General features: G+C 41.2%; 1 protein-coding gene across 1 annotated transcript in view; it reads right to left on the bottom strand.

Moving 5' to 3' along the window:
- ZSWIM5 (zinc finger SWIM-type containing 5) overlaps positions 1 to 20,965 on the bottom strand; it is a 109,833-nt gene that overhangs the window by 22,879 nt on the left and 65,989 nt on the right. Inside the window, exons 5-10 of the mRNA XM_036352468.1 lie at positions 14,368 to 14,547; positions 7,566 to 7,742; positions 3,187 to 3,333; positions 2,505 to 2,642; positions 854 to 1,114; positions 516 to 651 (exon numbers count right to left, since the gene is read on the bottom strand). Coding sequence (XP_036208361.1) covers positions 516 to 651; positions 854 to 1,114; positions 2,505 to 2,642; positions 3,187 to 3,333; positions 7,566 to 7,742; positions 14,368 to 14,547 — 1,039 coding nt within the window. The remainder of the gene's footprint in view (positions 1 to 515; positions 652 to 853; positions 1,115 to 2,504; positions 2,643 to 3,186; positions 3,334 to 7,565; positions 7,743 to 14,367; positions 14,548 to 20,965) is intronic.

Below are 20,965 nucleotides of genomic sequence, written 5' to 3'. Positions count from 1 at the left end.
AAAATTCTTCTGTATGGTCTGCTGCATCCTTGAGGTCCATCTGCCTGAACCAAAGATCCCATTCTAGTTTGGGAACAAGATGCTCATAGCTCATTGCTCTCAAGTTTAGTTTTAGAAAACCATTTCTACCTCCCTAGGTGCATCTGGTGACCTCTTCCTGGGAACCATGACTCAGCTGAGCTATGGAAAGGCTCAAACCCCTTCTCAGCCTGCTTAAATGGCCCCAGAACTGGAAGACTCAGGTCATGGGTGCTCCAGATCTATTAAAAACTCAGGGGCTTCCTCAGATGACCCACCAAGAGTAGAGCCAGGGACCAAGTGGGTCACTAGCAAGACATCCCAGATAGGAATTCTTGATCATATGAAAATATCTAAGCCATTTTAGGGCAGGCTTGGTGGTAGGTCCAACAGAATAGATACGAAAGGAAAGTGATAAAAGTCAGATAAACAAAGAAAAAGAGCACCAAAGACTTCTACTTTGGTGGAGACAATTGGGCTAGGAAACATTTACTCACCTCATGGCACGTAAGGCTACTTTATAGGCCAGGTCTGGATCATGAGGCAGGAGAGCTGAGAACAAATACTTGGCAAAGGTATGCATGGGAACACTCTCTCGGTGAATGACTTCTCCCAGACCACTGAAGGGGCCTCCTGCAGGAAGAAGATAAGCCAGCCAGTTACTTACCTGTATGCTCCTATTTGCCAGCCTAGACTTGAACCCTAAGATCCCACACGTTTGCTAGCCATGGGAACCTTCAGTACACTTTAATGCCAAAAATGTTTCTGTACCTGTGCTCTATAATAGAGGAGCTCCCAGAGTCACAGATAAGACAATAGCCTCTTTTCTCCTTACCTTCTAGCAGTAAGAGGCACTGTTTCTGTAGGGTGTGCACCAGTTCATCGTCCAGCTGAAGCTCCTGGAGTCGACTCAGGAGCTGCTCTTCATTGCGGCACACCTTGTCCTGTGCGTAGAGGCCTTCAGGCATCACCCTCTGTTGACCCAGCCCCATCAGAGCAACTTCCAAGGCCAATGACAGGTAAGACTCACTGCTGTTTGGGCAGCCTGCTGCCATGGGTACATGCTGGTACACAGGGGGTCTGCTTTCATTCATATCTGAGGGCAACAGGTCACCAGATTCCTTAGGTCAGGCCCCGTGGATTCATCTGCTCCTCTCTCCCTCCCACTTTGGAATACAGCTTGGTCAGCAGCTGTCACAGGGGAGCTGAGTCAGAACCCCATGGCAGTAGGAAAAATGTACCGAAAAGAAGTTACACAGAGCCACAAAGATTCCTAGCTTCTTCCTAATATATGACGGGCTGGGCCAGTTGGGGAAATATAAAAATCTTATACTAATCTTTTGCTAGTAATTATAATACTGTAATTACCTGTTTTTCTATCTCTTTCACTAGAGTGTGAGTATCTTAAAGGAAAGCGACTTTATCTCATTGCCCTAGGTATTTCCAGGGTCTGGTGTATAGGAGGATCTAAGTGTATGTCAGTGGTGAATAAACCCCAAGTGCAACCTCTGGCTTTGCAGATGCAAGTGTTACTGTGCAGATGAAACAGACCAAAGATGATGATTCCCTTTTAAGGGATGAGAAGGAAGGTAAGGGCAGCCCTAGCTTAGATTGGGGCCAACCTTTGTACCTTGAACCAGAGAAATCCAAATCCACCCAGCTAAACTATTACTTTTATAACACTTATAACTTCTATGTTATTATTACTTCATATATTCCACCTTTGGATTCAAAGTTTCAGAAACTTTGAAAAGTTTAAAAGTTAGAGTTTGGTTTCTTTCCTTTTCTCTTTCATTTACCAAGTATTTATGAACGACTATTAAATGGGAGGTCTTACACTAAGTGCTGGGATCATAAAGATAAGTCAGTCATAGTTTCTGCTTTCAAGGAGCTGACAGCCTAGTAAGAGATTCTCACTTGTAAACAAATTGTAATGCAGTGTGTTAAATACTATAATAGATGCATGTATACAATATAGTGATGGCATAAACGAGAGAAGAATCAATTTTGTCTCTAGTCCTTGCTACTTTGAGATTACTGAATAAGGTCCCTTCTATTTTTTATTTGTAAAACTGGTATAAAACCAACATCATTAGGAAGAAAGTTCAAAGGAAACAGAAGAATATTATACAATTGCAAGGGACACACACATTCTTGATGGAAGTTCTTTCCCACTTCCAGACTGCTCTGAGGACTTGGCCTTTGACTCCTGAAATCTCTCTACCTCTTATTTCCCTTAGATCACACTCTTTAGATATTCATGGGAAGTGAGAGGAGCAAAGGAAGGTGGCAAGGTAAAATGTGAGAGAAGGACAGGGCTAGTCCACAGGGTACAAAAGTAAGGTGGAAAAGAGAGGAAGCCTAAGGAAACCTCTCAGGGAAGGTGGATAAGAGAGAAAAAAGGCTGCAGGAAGGGTAGAACACATCTGGCAGGATGAAGAAGGCTACCCAGGACAATTCAGCTTGCCTCAGGCTGACCCCCATACCTGACACTTCCAGATAGCTATCATCATTCAGGCGGCAGGCCTCAGTTAAAGTAAGAAATAGGCAGCCAATGGGATCCAGGGGGTGGCCCACCCAGCCTTCCAGGTTTGTGATGGCTGTGGTTCCTCTCTGCAATAGTTCTGGAAAGAAGCAGGGCAGAGTTTTAGAGAATGATAGAGATACACTGCTCTCTGTCCCTGCCTGGGCCTCCTCGTCAGTTTCTTTTAGGACTTGGCCCTAAGACTCAGAGAAAGCTTCCCTCATTGTCTTGCCTTGGGTTGATAGGACAGGTCACAAGCTTCTCAGCCAGCTGCAAGGACTTATGGTCTGCATTTAGGCTCCCTAAATGGAGGTAGCCTAAGTGTCAGTTGGCAGCTCACATGTAGATACAGCTTTACAGTTTTAAAAGGGTCTTATATCAGATCTTAGTGGGCCTTCCAACTGCCTTCTGAGGGAGGCATGCTGCCATTATTATTCCCATTTTACAAAGATTCAGAGTAAAGTGAGACATTCCACATAGCATATAGCATGACCTGGAATCCCCTAGCCTCTGCCAAACCATGAAACTTCATAAACATTAAGACCTACAACTTATAGCCACTGAGGATCCTCTTCAGCCTTAGCCTAAGGAGTTAGGATGTCTCCTAATAGCCTTAGAGTTAGAAGGGCTCCTAATCACTGTACCTTTCTTCTGATGCTTGTAGATTTCCAGCTGCCGTTGCTGCTGCAACCTCAAAGTATTGATGATGGCCACCGTGAGTCTGAGGGCCTCTTTTGGATAACCATGGGAATGCAGGGCATCTACCCGAGCACAGGCTGTAGGCACATGTTCTACCAGATGAGAAGAAAATATTTTGGTTGTGTTACATTTTCAAATTAGGAAAATTCATGCTTGAGAAAAGGAGTTCATGTTCTGTTCAATTCCTCAAATTCAACCTGATATCTACCATGTACCAGGAACTGTGTTATCTTTTAAGGATATAAAGTTGAATAAGTCACAGGCATTACCTTTAAAGAGCTACCCTGAAGTCTCAGGCTATGGTATAGAAAGGGACACACAACTAGGATAATAAAATATTGTACCTCTTTGTGAATATGTATTATGGGAATCCAGTGGAGGTAGCAACTAACTGACTAAAGGGAGAGGCCTCATTCACTTATTAATCCTACATTTCCTGAGAACCTATTATTTGCCAAATGAAAGTACAAAGATGAATAAGAAATAGCCACTTCCCTCAAAGAGCTAAAAAATGTTACATAAATAGATCATTATAAGACAGTTAAAAAGAAAAGACATGATAGGAATATATACAGATAGAAAATAATACTTGAGCTGCATTTTGTAGGACAAAGATTTAAAATAGGTAGACAAACAGGGAAAGGCATGCCTGGCAAAGGGAACTTATAGGCAAAGGCATATAAATAAAAGCATAAAAAGTATTCTATATAGCATCTTCACAGCATGACAAATAGTTCTGTGTAGAGTTAGGCTATGTGGCTAGAGATAGCCTGGAAAGGTAGAATCTGGAAGGTAAAGAGCTTAATGCCATTCTAAGGAGTTTGGATTTACCTTAGGGATAATGGAGGACTACCAAAGGCTTGTAAATGGGCAAGTGATCATAATGAGATTTATGGCTTATTTTGTGATTTCTTTTAAAGAAAACATTAAAATTTATAAAAATAATTGCAGAAAATTAGAAAACATAGATAAGCAAAATATAAAATAAACATTAGAGATAAGCATTGTTTCCACTTTCATACATATATTCAGATTTTTCTATTCAATTTTAATTACAATGGGGTGATATAATTATTGTTTTGTAACTGGGTTTTACACTTCACACAATGTAAATATTTTTCCATTTCATTAAATGTACTTCTATAACACTAAAAGTGATTATGTATCACTCCACTGAATATGTACTATTCACTGAGTCAATCAATTCCCTACTGTTGGATATTAGATTGTTTCTAATTTTCTCATCTGTATATTATTTATAACCATGCTCTAACAGACCCCCTAATTTTAGGCATATTTTTAGGTAATTATAGCTCAGGATAAATTCCTAGATGCAGAATTCCTGGATCAAAGGGTATGAATGTGTTTTAAAGGTTTTTGATAAGTATTGCTAAAATACCCTTCAGAAAGGCTGTAACATTTATACTCCTACCAGTAATATGAGAGTAGGTCTCTCTGCAACCTCTTTCAATCAAAAACCAATAGTCTTTATTTTTAAAATCCTTGACCAGTTGACAATCCAAAAATGGTAATTCAATGTTGTTTTGATTTGCATCTTTGTTTATTAATGAGGTAATTCCTTTTTTCACAAACTTGTTAGATTTATGTAGAAGTGTTGAATCAGAGAAGAGGGAAGATAATCAGAGGGAACTTCAGCTAGTGACCCACAGTGAGTTTGGCCAAGGCTTTAGAGTGAAAGACAGGGACATATCCAGATTCAGCAAGATCTTGAGCAAGACAAAGATAATGGGCTGAGGGATAGAGGTAGGGAAATGAAACAGATAATAAAAATGTAAATCATTAGTGTAAGACTCAGAAAATAAATCTATTTTAAAATAATTTCTCTTTTGAGAGGAACCAAGATGGCGGCATAGGTTAACGCCGGAGATTGCTGCCTTGAACAACCAAATCAAAATACACCTAAAAGACGGAACGGACATCATCCAGAACCACAGGAAGGCTGGCTGAGTGGAAATTCTACAACTAGGAGGAAAGAGAATATCATACCCAGACTCAGAGGAGGCGCAGTGCTGAAGTGAAATACTGAGGTACGGAGTGCGCGCGGAGCGGGCTGGCGGCGGAGGGCGCGGTTGGTGTTTTCAACCGGGAGGGAGTCTCAGATTCTGAGCTCTAGATCCGGGCGAGTCTCTAGGGACCCAGACTCAAATGGGAGAAGCGGGACTGTCTGGCTTCGGTCGGAACTCGAAGGCAGCTTTCTCTCCGAGGTTTGCAGCGGTTGCTGGGACTCTGTGAGGCAGAGCCCCTAGGGACGGAACTGAGAGCCGCCATAACTGCTCTCTCCGGCCCACCCCGTTGATCCCATGCGACCCACCTGCCCTGCCCAAGCCCTGCGCAGAGCCATTTGCCAGATAGCCTCAGGCAAAGGCTAGATTAGCACCTCCCTAGAGGACAGACGTTTTCCCACTGCAGACACAGCTGATTCTCACAGCCAATTGGCCTGGAGGTCAAATCCCCCTAGTATTAACTACAACAATCAAGGCTTAACTGCACACAAAGACCACTAGGGGGTGCACCAAGAAAGCATAAAAAATGAGGAGACAAAGAAACAGGACAAAACTGTCAATGGAGGATATTCAGTTCAGAACCACACTTTTAAGGTCTCTCAAGAACTGTCTAGAAGCTGCCAATAAAGTTATTGAGATCCTCAACAAATCTAATGAGACCCTCGATGTTATGATAAAGAACCAACTAGAAATTAAACATACACGGACTGAAATAACGAATATTATACAGACTCCCAACAGCAGACCAGAGGACCGCAAGAATCAAGGCAAAGATTTGAAATGCGAAGAAGCAAAAAACACCCAACCAGAAAAGCAAAATGAAAAAAGAACCCGAAAATACGAAGATAGTGTAAGGAGCCTCTGGGACAGCTTCAAGCGTACCAACATCAGAATTATAGGGGTGCCAGAAGATGAGAGAGAGCAAGATATTGAAAACCTATTTGAAGAAATAATGACAGAAAACTTCCCCTACCTGGTCAAAGAAATAGACTTACAGGTCCAGGAAGCGCGGAGAACCCCAAACAAAAGGAATCCAAAGAGGACCACATCAAGACACATCATAATTAAAATGCCAAGAGCAAAAGACAAAGAGAGACTCTTAAGAGCAGCAAGAGAAAGAAACTCAGTTACCTACAAGGGAGTACCCATACGACTGTCAGCTGATTTCTCAACAGAAACTTTGCAGGCCAGAAGGGAATGGCAAGAAATATTCAAAGTGATGAATACCAAGAACCTACAACCAAGATTACTTTATCCAGCAAAGCTATCATTCAGAATTGAAGGTCAGATAAAGAGCTTCACAGATAAGGAAAAGCTAAAGGAGTTCATCACCACCAAACCAGTATTATATGAAATGCTGAAAGGTATCTTTTAAGAAGAGGAAGAAGAAGAAAAAGGTAAAGATACAAATTATGAACAACAAACATGCATCTATCAACAAGTGAATCTAAGAATCAAGTGAATAAATAATCTGGTGATCATAATAGAATCAGGGACATAGAAAGGGAATGGACTGACTATTCTTGGGGGGGAAAGGGATGTGGGAGATGCGGGAAGAGACTGGACAAAAATCGTGCACCTATGGATGAGGACAATGGGTGGGGAGTGAGGGTGGAGGGTGGGGCGGGAACTGGGAGAAGGGGAGTTATGGGGGTAAAAAAGAGGAACAAATGTAATAATCTGAACAATAAAGATTTAATTAAATAAAAAAAATAAAAAATAAAAAAAATAAAATAATTTCTCTTTTGTAATGGGCGTCCTTTAATAAAGTCAAGAATAGAATGATAGAAGGCCAGAAGATGATTTAAATTGACAAAGGAACAGCTTTATTCTGTTATGATGAAGGAAAGGTGGGAAGGAAGAAGCTTGGTGACAAATGCAGATTGTGCCCTAGCTACTAGCACAGTGTAATTTAAGTTTCAAATGTAGTGCGTTTTTAGCAAAACATAATTTCAGAATAGATTATAATCTTGCTCAGTAACTGTTGACTAAGGGAGCAATGAACTGATGTCTAATGGTTTTGGTAGTACTCTGAGATTTATTAACTCCTTTCCCCTACCAAAATTTAAATTACAGAATATAAATTCCTCTATTTGAGGTTATTGTACCTCAGCTGAGTACATACGCCAAATGCTTAGCATTCACATAAATATTGAGGCCTGAATCAAGGACCCAAAAGATATGCATGAAAAGCGTCCCAATTATAGTTGTGTTGCTGGTACCGATGCAGATGGCTCATTCAGGCCAAGAGGTGAGATTGGGCTCCAAAAGTCTTAAGAGTAGAAGAGAGATACACTTACCAAGCCACAGTGGCTGGCCTTGGGAATTAAAGAGTAGTCTCTCATTTTCCTGCTGACAGGCAGGAGCTATATATATATCGCTGCTAATTATTCGCTGTAGGTGGCTGTCTTGCCAATGCAATTCACGGCCCTCGATGGCTCTAGTAAACACTGTTCGTCTTGGTCTGGATAACGAGTCTGGGGAAAGAAAGAAATGCATGCAGCAGTTTAATGATGGATTATCTGAAGCTCTAACTCTTGTGTTCCTCAGGGTGGGAGGGTAGGCATGTGGTTAGTGAGAGCAGCCACTCTGCCATCTGTCTGGGTGTTTGTTGTGTTACCTGTTTATTGGATAGCTTTTAGTGTGTCTGTGCCCTCTATGAAAAGATATTTTTTACAGAGATCTATGGCTGCCTTTCTACTTCTTACAGAAAACTAATTTCTCCTAGGACCCAGAGCTACATGAAAGAGAGAAGGAACAATGGTGTGCAGCTGCTCAATTATGAGGATACAAACTGCTTCTAGAGAAGTCAGAGGAAGAGAGAAGTAGGGAGGTAATCTTTCTGGTCAATCTATATCCTGTTTCATTTACAGCATGACCCTTATCAGACTGAGGACTTCCATGAAATTCATATTAAAAGCTGAAAGAAAGAGCTAAAGCCCTGTGTATTCTGGTATCTTTATCACACGGATAACTGCAGGCTTACAGCCTTGTTCTCCAATAAGAAAAACTGATACTGACAACAGTCTTATTTTCTCATTAGAGTCTTACCATGCCATCTCCCTTCCAGAAAAAAGCTGTAAGGAAACCAAAACAGCAGGCAAATTAGACTCACTTCTTAAGGGTGGTGTGTATGAAGACCAAATGGACAATATACTGTTATAAACTGCAGATAGAGGAATCATGGGAATGACATTTTAAAAAATATAAAAAGATGTAAAAGATTATTTAATGGACTCTATGCCAAATTAAGGGTGGTTGAAACTATTTTGGGATAAAGAACTGAATACTGCACAGATGTTTCCAGAAATGCCCAAATGAGGTGTGCATCTACTGAGCCTGTGCAAAAATATTGGGAAGAAAAGTCAAAAGATTCAGACTGAACATACTCATACACTAAGCTAAAGTCCCTGGAGTCTGGTTATCTCTTCAGAATTTGATATATTCCACAGAGTATGGGCTCAGAGAATTAAATGAGAATAACACTGACAGTAATTACTGAAACTGCTTCTCCTTCATGTTATTCCTCAGTAGAAGTACAATGACCCCTCTATTGGCTGCAGTCTAAGCCCCTCTCTTGTTGAAGTGAGAATCCACTGTGAGTTTACTTATCCCACAGTGGGGATTAGGCTCCCAATATGTTCTGTAATTCATTAAGTTAGTAAATAATGAGTCCTTACTACATGGAAGATACAGTTCCAGGTGCTAAAGATATACAAAGTCCCTGCCTTCAGCAACCTTTACATTCAAATGGGGAGAGATAGTTAAATAAATACATATCAGATGGTTATAAATGCTATAGAAAAGATGAGAGTAGAGTTAGGGAGAAGGCAAGCTGGAGTTAGGTGAGGGTAATTGTTTTATATAGAATAAGGTAAGATTTGAACAGAGACCTGAAGGAACTGAAGGCAAGACATAACTAAGGGAAGAGCATTCCAAGCAAAAGGAAAAGCAAGTACTGAGATCCTGAGGTGGGAAAATATCTGGAGTTTTTAAGGGCAACAAAGAGGCCAGTGTACTTAGAATGGAATGAGCAAGCAGGGAAATCATAGGAGATGAGGTCAGAGAGATACCAGAGAGCTGGATAATGAGGGCCTTGCAAGCCATGAGTGAAAATGACTTTGGCTTTCTGAGTAAGATGAGAAGCTAATGGAGGACCTTGAGCTGTTGAAGGTATATGATGTGACTTGCATTTTAATTTTTTGGGAAATATATTTTTTATTGATTTCAGAGAGAGAGAGAGAGAGGAGAGAGAGAGAGAGAGAGAGAGAGAGAGAGAGAGAGAGAGAGAGAGAGAGAGAGAGAGAAACATAAAAGATGAGAGACACACATCGATTGGTTGTCTCCTGTATGCACCCCGACCAGGGCCAGGGGTTGAGCCTGCAACTACGTTCCCTTGACTGGAATTGACCCTGTGACCCTTCAGTCCACAGGACAACACTCTATCCACTAAGCCAAACTGGCTAGGGCTTGACTTGCATTTTAAAAGGCTAACTGGAAGCAATATTGAGAACAGACTATAAGGTAGAGGGTAGAAGCAGGAGGAGCAGTTAGGAGGCTACTGCAATAATTTGTGAAAGATGATGATAACTTGGCCAGAGTAATAAGCAGTGGGAGTGATGAGAGTATATGGATTTTGTATATATTCTGAAAGTAAAGGCAATAGCATTTGCTTATGGATTACATCTGGGGTAAGAGAAAAAGGGAAAAATCAAGAATGACTCCAAGGTTTTTAAGACAGACTTGACATATATAGAGACAGGGAAGACTGCAGGAAGAGCAGGTTTGGATGGGGTTTGAGGGGTAAGAAATCCTACTGAGATGTCCATTAATATCTAAGTGGAGATACTGAAAGGTCATTGAACACACAAGCCTGGAACTGAGAGAAAATCTCTAAGTAGGAGGCATAAATTTGGAAGTTGTTAGTATATAGATGATTATTAAAACAATGTAATGAAATAAGTATAGAAAGATAAGTGGGCCCTAACCGGTTTGGCTCAGTGGATAGAGCGTCAGCCTGCGGACTCAAGGGTCCCAGGTTCAATTCCGGTCAAGGGCATGTACCTTGGTTGTGGGCACATTCCCAGTAGGGAGTGTGCAGGAGGCAGCTGATTGATGTTTCTCTCTCGTCGATGTTTCTAACTCTCTATCCCTCTCCCTTCCTCTCTGTAAAAAAGCAATAAATACATTTTAAAAAAAAAAGATAAGTGGTTTAATGACTGATCCCTGGGCACTCTAGCATTTTAGGTTGAAAAGTGGGGAGGAGACGGTAAAAAAGACTTAGGAGGAAGGGCCAATGAAGTAAGATGAGAACCAAGAGAGAATAGCAGTGTTTTGCTCTTTTAAAAAAAATTAAATTTATTGGGGTGACATTGTTTTTTTTTTAAATTTTTATGTTTTAAATTAAATTTGTAGTGTTTTGGAAATAAGATGAAAAAGATGTTTCAAGGAGAGAGAAATGATAGCCCAAATAGAGTGAGTTTAAGGGAGAATAAGAGCAGAAGAGATAGAGATGGTAAATATATATTATTTTTTGAATTATTTTTCTTATATCTACCACTTATTTCTACTACCTCAGAAAAAGAGGGAGGTACCAGAGAGGCATGTGGGGCCACAAGTATTTTTGGTTTTGTTTTGAGATGACAGATAAAAACAATGTGCTTGTATACTCTCAGGAATAATCCACAAAAATTTGTGATGCAGGAGAGCAAGGAAAGAATTCCAGAATGATGTCCTGGATAAAAGAGAAGAAATAGGATCTCTAGAATAAGTGGAAGGCTTGAACTTACATAAAAGAACAAACAAAAACAGTGGAAGAACCACGGTAGATGGACATAGACTGAGGCAGATGTAGTAATGTAATTTTGGAAATTCTCTTCTGATTGCTTCTATATTCTCAGTGAATAGGAAGCAAGGCTTCAGCTAACATGAGGAAAGAGAGGAATATAAAAAGTTTTAGTGAAAAGATGGTGGAAAATAGTAATTTAGAAGAGTGAACTAGGGCATAAACTAGGGAAATGCAGTACATGTTTAGTCTACATACTACGGATCCACTTGAGATGAGTGGTCATAAACTTAAAAATTAAGACCAGTTACCATGGGTGTATTTCTCTCTACCATGTTCAGCTTTGCAGTTGTGAGCACTGAGTAATTAGAGAGTTAGACTAAACTACTAACATTAGGGATCTGTTATGTGAGTGTAACAAAGGGAAAGGGGGGAGGGAGGGTTGAGTATGTATGCAAGGGAATGATTATAATGATGCACCAAGGAATCTAACCTGGATAAGGAGGAAAATGAAGCTATCAAGAGAATGAAAAAAATAGTAGGATAAAAATTCCTAGTGGGTCAAAAACTACTGGAATTGGGATACTAAAGAAAATAAGGTAGTAAAAGCTGCTGGTGATAATTAGAGCTGCTCTAAATTGAGATTATGAAGAAAGTTTTTGGTAATGACAAGGTTTAGGAGAGGATCTTGGGATTCCATGGCTATTAAAAGAGAGGAGATCAAGGAGCTGAGAAGCTAGAATATTGGAAGGATCATCTATGTAGCTACTAAAATCATTAAGAATTATGACAGAAGTAGTGACAGAGAGTAGTGTTGTAAGCCAATAGCCAAAAATCTTCAGGGAATGAGGGGGAACTTGACCCAGAGGTCTACAAATAACCAAAACCAGACGGGTAGCAGACAGTATATTTGATGGCATAAACTTTAAAGATGGGGGTTATTTTAGGAAGGAGTGAAGGACGTTGGGGAGATGGCAATGAAGGATAAGCAGGATGCCTATTGTTCCATCAGGTCCAATGGCAAAGAGATGTGAGAGATAAATCAGCCTCAACATGAAAAGACTGCAGAGGAAGCAACATACTCAGGTGAGAACCAGTAACAATAAATAACACCAATATACTATGACAAGGAAGAAAAGGCCAGGCTGGAGACATCTGTTTGTATACACTTCACTCTCTCTATGCCAACCCAAAACTAATACTGAAAAGATGGCTTCCTGCATTGTGGCGGTTGGAGGAGTACCAGTAAAGGGCAGCACAAAGAAGTGGCAAAACTGCAGCCTTCTCACCTCTCATTACTTTAGCTGCCTTAAATACACTGACAATCAACTATGGTACAGTTGATGAACACCAAGCAAGAACAATAATTTAAGTAATTTTCACTTTGAGATTAAAAAATTTCAGTAGATTTATCATCTAAAATAAAGGGGACCGCCCTACCTGGTTTGGCTCAGTAGATAGAGTGTTGGCCTGCGGACTGAAAGGTCCCACGTTCGATTCCAGCCAAGGGCACATGCCCGGGTTGTGGGTTTGATCCCCAGGAGGGGGTGTGCAGGAAGCAGCCAATCAATGATTCCCTCTCATCACTGATGTTTCTATCTCTCTCTCCCTCTCCCTTCCTCTCTGAAATCAATAAATATATATTTTAAAAAATTAAAATAAAATAAAGGGGACCACATATAAAATTAATGTCTTATCAAAATCTCCCACTAATAACAGAACTTAGAAGACAGAACCAAGAGGCACAGAACCTAGACTCAGAACCTAGAGAAGAACCTAGAGACAGAACATGGCAAAAGATCCTGGACAGAAACTGGCCTCAGAACCTAGAGACAGAACCTAGCGAGAACATGGCAAAAGATCCTGGACTGAACCTGACTACAGAAATTGGCAAGAGAACCTGACTAGAACCTGGTGACTGAACCTGGCTGGAGAACCTAGCAAGAGAACATGGACACAGAACCTGGCTAGAGAACCTAGCAAGAGAACATGGACACAGAACTTCGCTGGAGATCCAGACCAGAACTTGGCTGGAGACCCTGGCTGGAGATCCTGGCTAGGCTGCTGATCAACTGAACACTGTCTCTGTGTCCTTCCTTCTTCGCGGACTCCGTCTACGCCTTTGGGAACCCCTGGACCTGCTGGGGTTGGACCCCAGCATCAGACAAATTAAGGCACTTCCCTAAATCCAAGTGGCAAGAAAGCATTCAAACTGGCTTGCTCTAGAGCCCATGCTCTTCTTTAAAAAATATTTCAGATGTTTATTGTATGTCATAAAAAACACATTATCACATCTGTTAATATGAATTAAAATTTTAAGTTCACATAAAAAAAAAAATCTCCCACTAATAAAGGTTCTCAATGGGCAAAAGAGCAATCAGTTCCCACCATTAAATAGCCTGAGTCAGATAAACTAAAACTGATGCAAATGCTGATGCCCAGTGATATCAGTAGGCTATTGGGCTCAAAATGCAGAGGGTACAGTATCACTGTACTGCAAGCATGTCAAACTCAGGGCCGGCAGGCCACATGCCTTGTTTAAATAAATGAGGCATGTGGCCCGCCCTGAGTTTGACATGCTTGCTGTACTGGATTTGTCTTAAAATGAGCAAGCATCCTAACAATAACTTGGGAGCATGACCCTTCTAGCTATCTGCTGTATAAACATTTGAGGAAAACAGAGGAAAGTAAGAAAGGCAATTGTCATGACATTTAAAAATTTTTTTTGAATTGATTTTAGAGAGGAAGGGAGTGGAAGAGAGAGAGAGAGAAACATCAATCATGAGCGAGAATCATTGACTGGCTGCCTCCTGCATGCCCCCTACTGGGGATCAAGTCTGCAACTGAGCATTTGCCCTTGACTAGACTCGAACCTGGGACCCTTCAGTCTACAGGCCAATGCTCTATCCACTGAGCCAAACCAGCTAGGGCTGTCATGACATTTTTTTTTAAAGCTGTTTTCTGCAGGTATTCCATCCTTCCATTGAGGTAGATCTTTTGAATTAAAATCAGTCCCAACTGAGGCGAGAGCCATTAGTCATGAAGAATTTGAAGGGTAAAGAAGGTTCATGCAGAGGGCTCTAGGAATTTATGCTGGGTGCTATAAGGACACTGTAGATGTGGAAGAAGACAGCATCCCCAGTGTCAAAAGCTGACCTTTACTAAAGTTTTGCATTTCAAAACAAAAGGACTGGTTTTTCTTATTTGGGATGACAATTCTGATAGCCAATAGTTTTTCCAGCTACCTTTGTTCTACGGTTTTTCCCCTCAACCTTTTGGAGTTACAGGCACAAAGACCTAAAAAGATATCTGCTCACCTGGGCTGTGACTGGCATTCTGGGGAAGTGCGTTGGTGATATTGGGCAGCTCATGCCCATAGTTCCCATCTTCCAGGGGACAGACATCCAAGTCGCTCCACTTCTGCAGTTGCTGTAGCCAAGAGGATTTTTCCTCCAGTTTGCAATGTGGATTTAAAATGATGCACACCCACAAGGCCCCTGGAGAAGAAAACAACCCACAGTCTTCATATCTGTTCTTCAATGTATGTGTAAGCCTTACTCTTGTTCAGCTTATTCTTTTCTTCCATTTTGAAGTTTCCAAGACATCAGTGTTTCTCAATATAAAAAAATGAGATCTGCTAACGTTTTCAGAACTGGCTTATTTTTCCTTCCCAAAGCTTCCTTAAAGCAGAGTGACTATCTTGATATCTGGATATGTGCCTATGATAATGAACAAGACAGATTTGGGCTTGAATTCTTAGCTTGAATCTATAGTCCAACAAACATTTACTGAGAGCTTTCCATGTTCAAGGCTCTGTACTGGAGAATAAGATACTGTTCCTACCTTTGAGTAGCTGTCTAGGGGTGGAGATAGATAAATAAACAGACTGCCATTTGAATATAGTGTCAAGATAAAGATATGTTCAGGGTACAAGAGTAGCACAAAAGAAGGGCATTTAGTGCAAGGACAGGGATCAAAAGGTAGGTGCTAAGAAAAGGTTTCAATTTTTGGTTAGCTGACCTTGGACTAAAATTCAAATCCCTCAACTGTAAAACTGCGATCATAAAACACCTACATTTACAGATATTGTAAGAATTAAATGAGATAACATTGGTAAAGGGCCTAGCATATTACTTGGCACATAGTAAAATTTTAGTATTTCATTTTTCCAGGGAAAATGGTTTATTTGGATTTGGATTATGATACTGGTGATAAACTGTGATGCCTAAAATTATCACATTCATGCATCTTCTCTGTCATTGTAGCCGAGCATCACATATTACAAATAACCAATGGTTACTGTTTCTTTGATCATATCGCTCTTCTTTTTAAGCAAACCCACTTCTTCTCAAGGTTTGTGTGTAGCTAAGCCAGATATATTCTCAATCTCAAGTTAGCAATAAACCTGACTGTAGAGTGGCTTCAGTGAAACATCCTTTGGGATGGAGCCACTACATCTATGGATGTAGGTGCATTCAGACACTATTTCAAGGCCCCTCAAAGTCAAGTAAGAATGTTTTAAAAGGCCATTTTATTTTTTATTTATTTTTTTAAAATATATTTTATTGATTTTTTACAGAGAGGAAAGGAGAGAGATAGTTAGAAACATCGATGAGAGAGAAACATCGATCAGCTGCCTCCTGCACATCTCCCACTGGGGATATGCCCGCAACCCAGGTACATGCCCTTTGACCGGAATCGAACCTGGGACCCTTTAGTCCGCAGGCCGACGCTCTATCCACTGAGCCAAACCGGTTTCGGCTAAAAGGCCATTTTAGCTTCAATTTCAAATACCAGTATTAACTGAAGAAAATGAGTATTCATTTCTATTAGCTCAATCAAATTTTTATAATCTACCATGAAAAAGATTTCCAACCTAGAATTTTACACCCAGAGTGTCACTCAAAAGCAAAAGTGAGAGTCCAGTCAAGATGGCAGCATAGGTAAATATGGCATCATATCCTCCCACAACCACATCAAAATTAACACTAAATTACAGAAAAACCATCATCAAGAACCACTGAAATCGAGCTGAACATAAGTCCTACAACTAAGGATATAAAGAAGCAGCCACATTGAGACAGGTAGGAAGGGTAGAGACACAGAATGGGCTGGTCCCACACCCACCTGTGGTTAAAAATTGGGAGGGATTATCTCAGCTGCAGAGGTCCCCCAGGAGGAAGGAGGGGTCTCAGCCCCATACCAGGACCTCCAGCTCAGGGTTCCAGTGCCAGGAAGAGAAGCATCCAAAACTTCTGGCTGTGAAGACCAGCAAGGATTGTGGTTGAGTGAGAGTGAGGGCGGCTGAAGTCCCAGATGTTACTCTTAAAGGCCCCATGTACAGACTTACTCAGATTCATTTCCTCTGAGCACCAGTGCTGAGGCAGCAGCTTGAAAGGTTCCAGGCACATACGTGGAGGAACTGAATTGTCTGGCTCAGAGCGAGGGCTAAAAGGCCAGCTTTCTCCCAGAGAGAAGTGCTAGCAGAGGCCACTGTTCCTTTGCTGAGCCCTCACCTCATAAACTGGCAGGTGCCATATTGGAGTCTCCACTAACACTCTTCGCCCTACCCTGCTGATTCCTTGAGACCCTGCCACAACCAACTTGCAGGCCCACCCAGGCCATTCCCAGGGGCTTTCCCTGCAAACAGACTATTTTAGCTCATGCAGAGGACTTTCCTAAAAATCTCTCAAAGGTTCACAAACCCCAGACAAGCAATACCTGGCTTAGTGTGCCCCTTGCCTCTTTCTGAGTGGCCCCAGGCCTAGCACAAGTAATAGCTGGCTTTGGTATGCAGCTTAGCCTATCCTGGGCACTTCTAATCCCAGTTCAAGTAGCAGCCATCTGCAGATCACTTTGTAGTTCGTGCTGGTTGGCTCTGGGCAGGATGGCAGCTGATCTTGACCAGCAGCTGATCTTGGCCGGCACCTTCCGGAAGGCTCCAGAGCCAGCACACCTAGAGGCTAGCTTTAGACCTCACTGTAGCACCACACAACAACCACCACCAGAGACACACTTACGGGGCAGACTCACTGGGCACCAGAGCTCTGAAGTAAGTTCTGCTCTGTGGGGTTGGCCCCTGCACAGCACCTCCTCCATTGTGGTGGCTGCTAGTCCCCACAGCCTATTAGCCTGGGGGTAAATCCCTCCTACTGACATGCTAACAGCAATCAAGGCTCAACTACAACAGGAGGAAGCACACAGCCCACAGAGGGTGTGGTGGCACACGCGGAGCACCCAGATCCAGTGATCGGGGAGGCTGTGCCACTGGGTCCTACAGGACACCTACTACATAAGGCCACTCTACCAAACCGGGAGATACAGCAGCTTTACCTAATACATAGAAACAAACACAGGGAGGCAGTCAAAATCAGGAGACAAAGAAACATGTCTCAAATGAAGGAACAGAACAAAACTCTAGAAAAAGAACTAAACAAAATGGAGATAAGACACAGAGTTTAAAACACTGGCTATAAGGATGCTCAAACTTAGGGAAAGATTAGAGGAACTTAGTAAGAACTTCAACAAAGAGATAAGGAACATAAAATGGAGACAGAAAACATAAAAAAAGAACCAGTCAACCCTAGCCAGTTTGGCTCAGTGGATACAGTGTCTGCCTGGGACTGAAGGGTCCCGGGTTCGATTCTGGTCAAGGACATATATATCTCAGTTGCAGGCTCGGAGATAACCAAATCACTGTGTCTCTCTCACATTGATGTTTCTCTTTCTCCCCCTCCCTTCCACTCTCTCTCTAAAAAATAAAAAAAAGAAAAGAAAGAAAACCAATGGAAAAATATCCTCAGGCAAGGATTAACAAAAAGAAGAATACCATAACTGAAATGAAGATTACATTATAGGAGATCAACAGTAGAACAGATGAAGCAGAGGACCAAATCAAAGATTTGGACCAAATCAGAGATTTGGAAAACACCCAATCAGAATAGCAAAAAGAAAAATTTTAAAAAATGAAAGTTTAAGGGAGCCTTTGGACAACCTCAAATGTATCAACATCCAACATTTATAACATGGAGGTGCTGGAAAGCAAGGACAGAGAGCAAAGAATTGAAAACCTATGTGAAAAAATGACAGAAAACTTACCTAACCTGGTGAAGGAAATAGACATACAAGTCCAGGAAGTGCAGAGAGTCCCAAACAAGATGAACCCAAAGAGGCCCAAACCAAGACACATCATAATGAAAATGTCAGAGACTCACCCTAGCTCAGCCGTGGGCAAACTACGGCCCGTGGGCCGGATCTGGCCCATTTGAAATGAATAAAACTAAAAAAAAAAAAAGACCGTACCCTTTTATGTAATGATGTTTACTTTGAATTTATATTAGTTCACACAAACACTCCATCCATGCTTTTGTTCCGGCCCTCCGGTCCAGTTTAAGAACCCATTGTGGCCCTCGAGTCAATAAGTTTGCCCACCCCTGCCCTAGCTGGTTTGGCTCAGTGGATAGAGAGTCTGCCTGTGGATTGAAAACTAGTTCTTCCCTTATGGTGTGTCTATATTACACCGTTTGCTGGTTCTACTAAAATTAATGCAGGGAGAAATAGGTTCCCTCCTACCAACAAACAAAAAAGATAAGAAAGCCTCATCATTTAGAATAAAAGGAGAAGAATGCTAAGAACAAAATTTTGAGAAAAGATCAACCTTTAAGTTGTGAGCAGAAAAGGAGGAATAAGCACAAAAGAAAAGAAAGAAGAGAGAGATGGAAGAACCAGGAAAAATTGGCGACAAATGAATCAATTAACAATGTCTAGTGTGGCAGAATGTCAATATTAGTAACAAGCATTTATTTTATTTTTTGTTTTTTTATATTTTTTATTGATTAAGTTATTACATATGTGTCCTTATTCCCACATTATCCCCCATCCCCCCCATTCATGCCCTCACCCCCCTGTTGTCTGTGTCCATTGGTTAGGCCTATATGCTTGCATATAAGTCCTTTGGTTGATCTCTCCCCCTTACCCCCACCCTCTCCTACCTTCCCTCTGAGGTTTGACAGTCTGATGCATTTATTTTACATTTTAAAAAGTGCTTTCTATTTATAGTGAAGTAAAAGATTTTCACATTTAATCTTCATAAGTAGAATGAGAACCAAAAAGAGGCCATTAAATTTGGCAACTAAAGGGATTCTAGTGGCCTTATCAATTCCAAAATAAATAGGACCATAGGAACGAAAAATAGGTTGGGTGTGTTGAGAGAGACTTAAGAGTATGATTTGAGTCGTCAAGAAACTCCTATTCCTAAGCATTTAGATATTAAAAAGGAGATCCCTTGAGGGAGGAAGAGGCAGAGAGAGATAGAAACATCAATGATGAGAGAGAATCATTGACTGGCTGCCTCCTGCACGCAAGCCCCACAATGGGGATCGAGCTTGCAACCTGGGCATGTGCCCTGACTGGGAATCGAACCATGACCTCCTTCCTGGTTCATAGGTCGATGCTAACCACTGAGCACGCTGGCCAGGCTTTTATTGATTAATTTTAGAGAGGAAGGGAGAGAGGGAGAGAGAGAGAAACATTAATTTGCTGTTTCACTTATTTATAAATTAATTGGTTAATTTTTGTTTGTTTGTTAATTCTTATATGTTCCCTGACTGGGGACTGAACCTGCAAGCCTGGCGTATTGAGTTGATGCTCTAACCAACTAAGCTACCCGGCTAGGGTAGCAGGAACAAAATTCTTTAGAAGAGGAGATGGTATAGGGCTCAGAATAAATAGATAAAGACTGGCCTTTAATAGGAGCAGAGATACTTTACAGATTTCAACAGAAAAGAAAGTAAAGTGTATTTGTACAGACATGGGGAGATGAGAAAAGCTCATGTCTGATAGCTTCTATTTTCTCTGGTTCAGGAACTGAAATTACTGAGCCCACTCTCTAAGTTCCTACAAACCCTGCCTAAACCTTTCCCAGGCGAGCAGGTCTTGTGACCAGGAAGGAACCCTCATAGTAGTTAGGGGAAACACGACATGCACTGTGCTCTAGTATCTAACCCCCTAAGGCTTCTCTTAGTGCAGTGGTTCTCAAAATGTGGTCTCTGGAATAGCGGTGTCAGCATCCCCTGAGAATTTTTAGAAATGTGAATTATCAAGCCACACTCCAACCTACTGAATCCAAAACTCTGGGGATAGGCCCCATTATTTGTTTAAACAAGCACTCCAGGTGATTCAGAGAAATTTGAGAATTACTGTCTTTGCAGAATGCTGAGAGTTTCTTAGAAGATTGGTATAGCAATTTCTTAGATAAATAAAAATGTCAGAAGCAAGAGCTTTTCATAATGAACCTAAGTATATGCAAGAGCTTTAAAAGCACTCAGAGCCAATTCTGCTTATTTCCTCTCACCTACCTTTGCCCCAAAGGCCAAACCCAAGTCCACAGCACAATCCCATGATTTTCATAAAAATTACTCCAAGAGGTTTAGGCCTTAGACAAAATTGACTGTGAAGAAGGCTAATTTCAAATCTCAGAAAACATGCACTTTGGGGGAAGTATACAACAAGATAGAATTGAGGGAGATGTTATAGAAGGATGTTTGATTTGGAGTCAGACAGATGAGGTTCCAGTATTAGAGCCACCACTTAGTGTGTGACTTTGAATGAATTACTTAACTTGCCTGAGCTCAGTCTTCTCCTCTAAAAACATGGAGATGCCAATACCTTAATCTTGGAAGGGAATCTATGCCTATAATTTCTTTTTAGGAAAGAGTCTAGAAGCAGCTCCCAAGTTGGCATGCATTATGTCATGTGACCCTGGTCACAAAGATTGAACCAGTAGCTACAGACTAATAGTGCAACATTCTTGCACTTCAGAAAATGTGATTATGTTAAAGCGGAGAGAGTTTTCTATAATTCTTCATTTGATTCTGTATCCAGAAGTTAACCTGAGCTGTTTCTTTGTAATAAACA

The sequence above is a fragment of the Myotis myotis genome, unplaced genomic scaffold (genome assembly GCF_014108235.1).
Source record: "Myotis myotis isolate mMyoMyo1 unplaced genomic scaffold, mMyoMyo1.p scaffold_m19_p_2, whole genome shotgun sequence".
NCBI classification, from domain to species: domain Eukaryota; kingdom Metazoa; phylum Chordata; class Mammalia; order Chiroptera; family Vespertilionidae; genus Myotis; species Myotis myotis.
The sequence above is the reverse complement of the archived record's forward strand: the minus strand, read 5'-3'. Positions and strand labels throughout refer to the sequence as shown.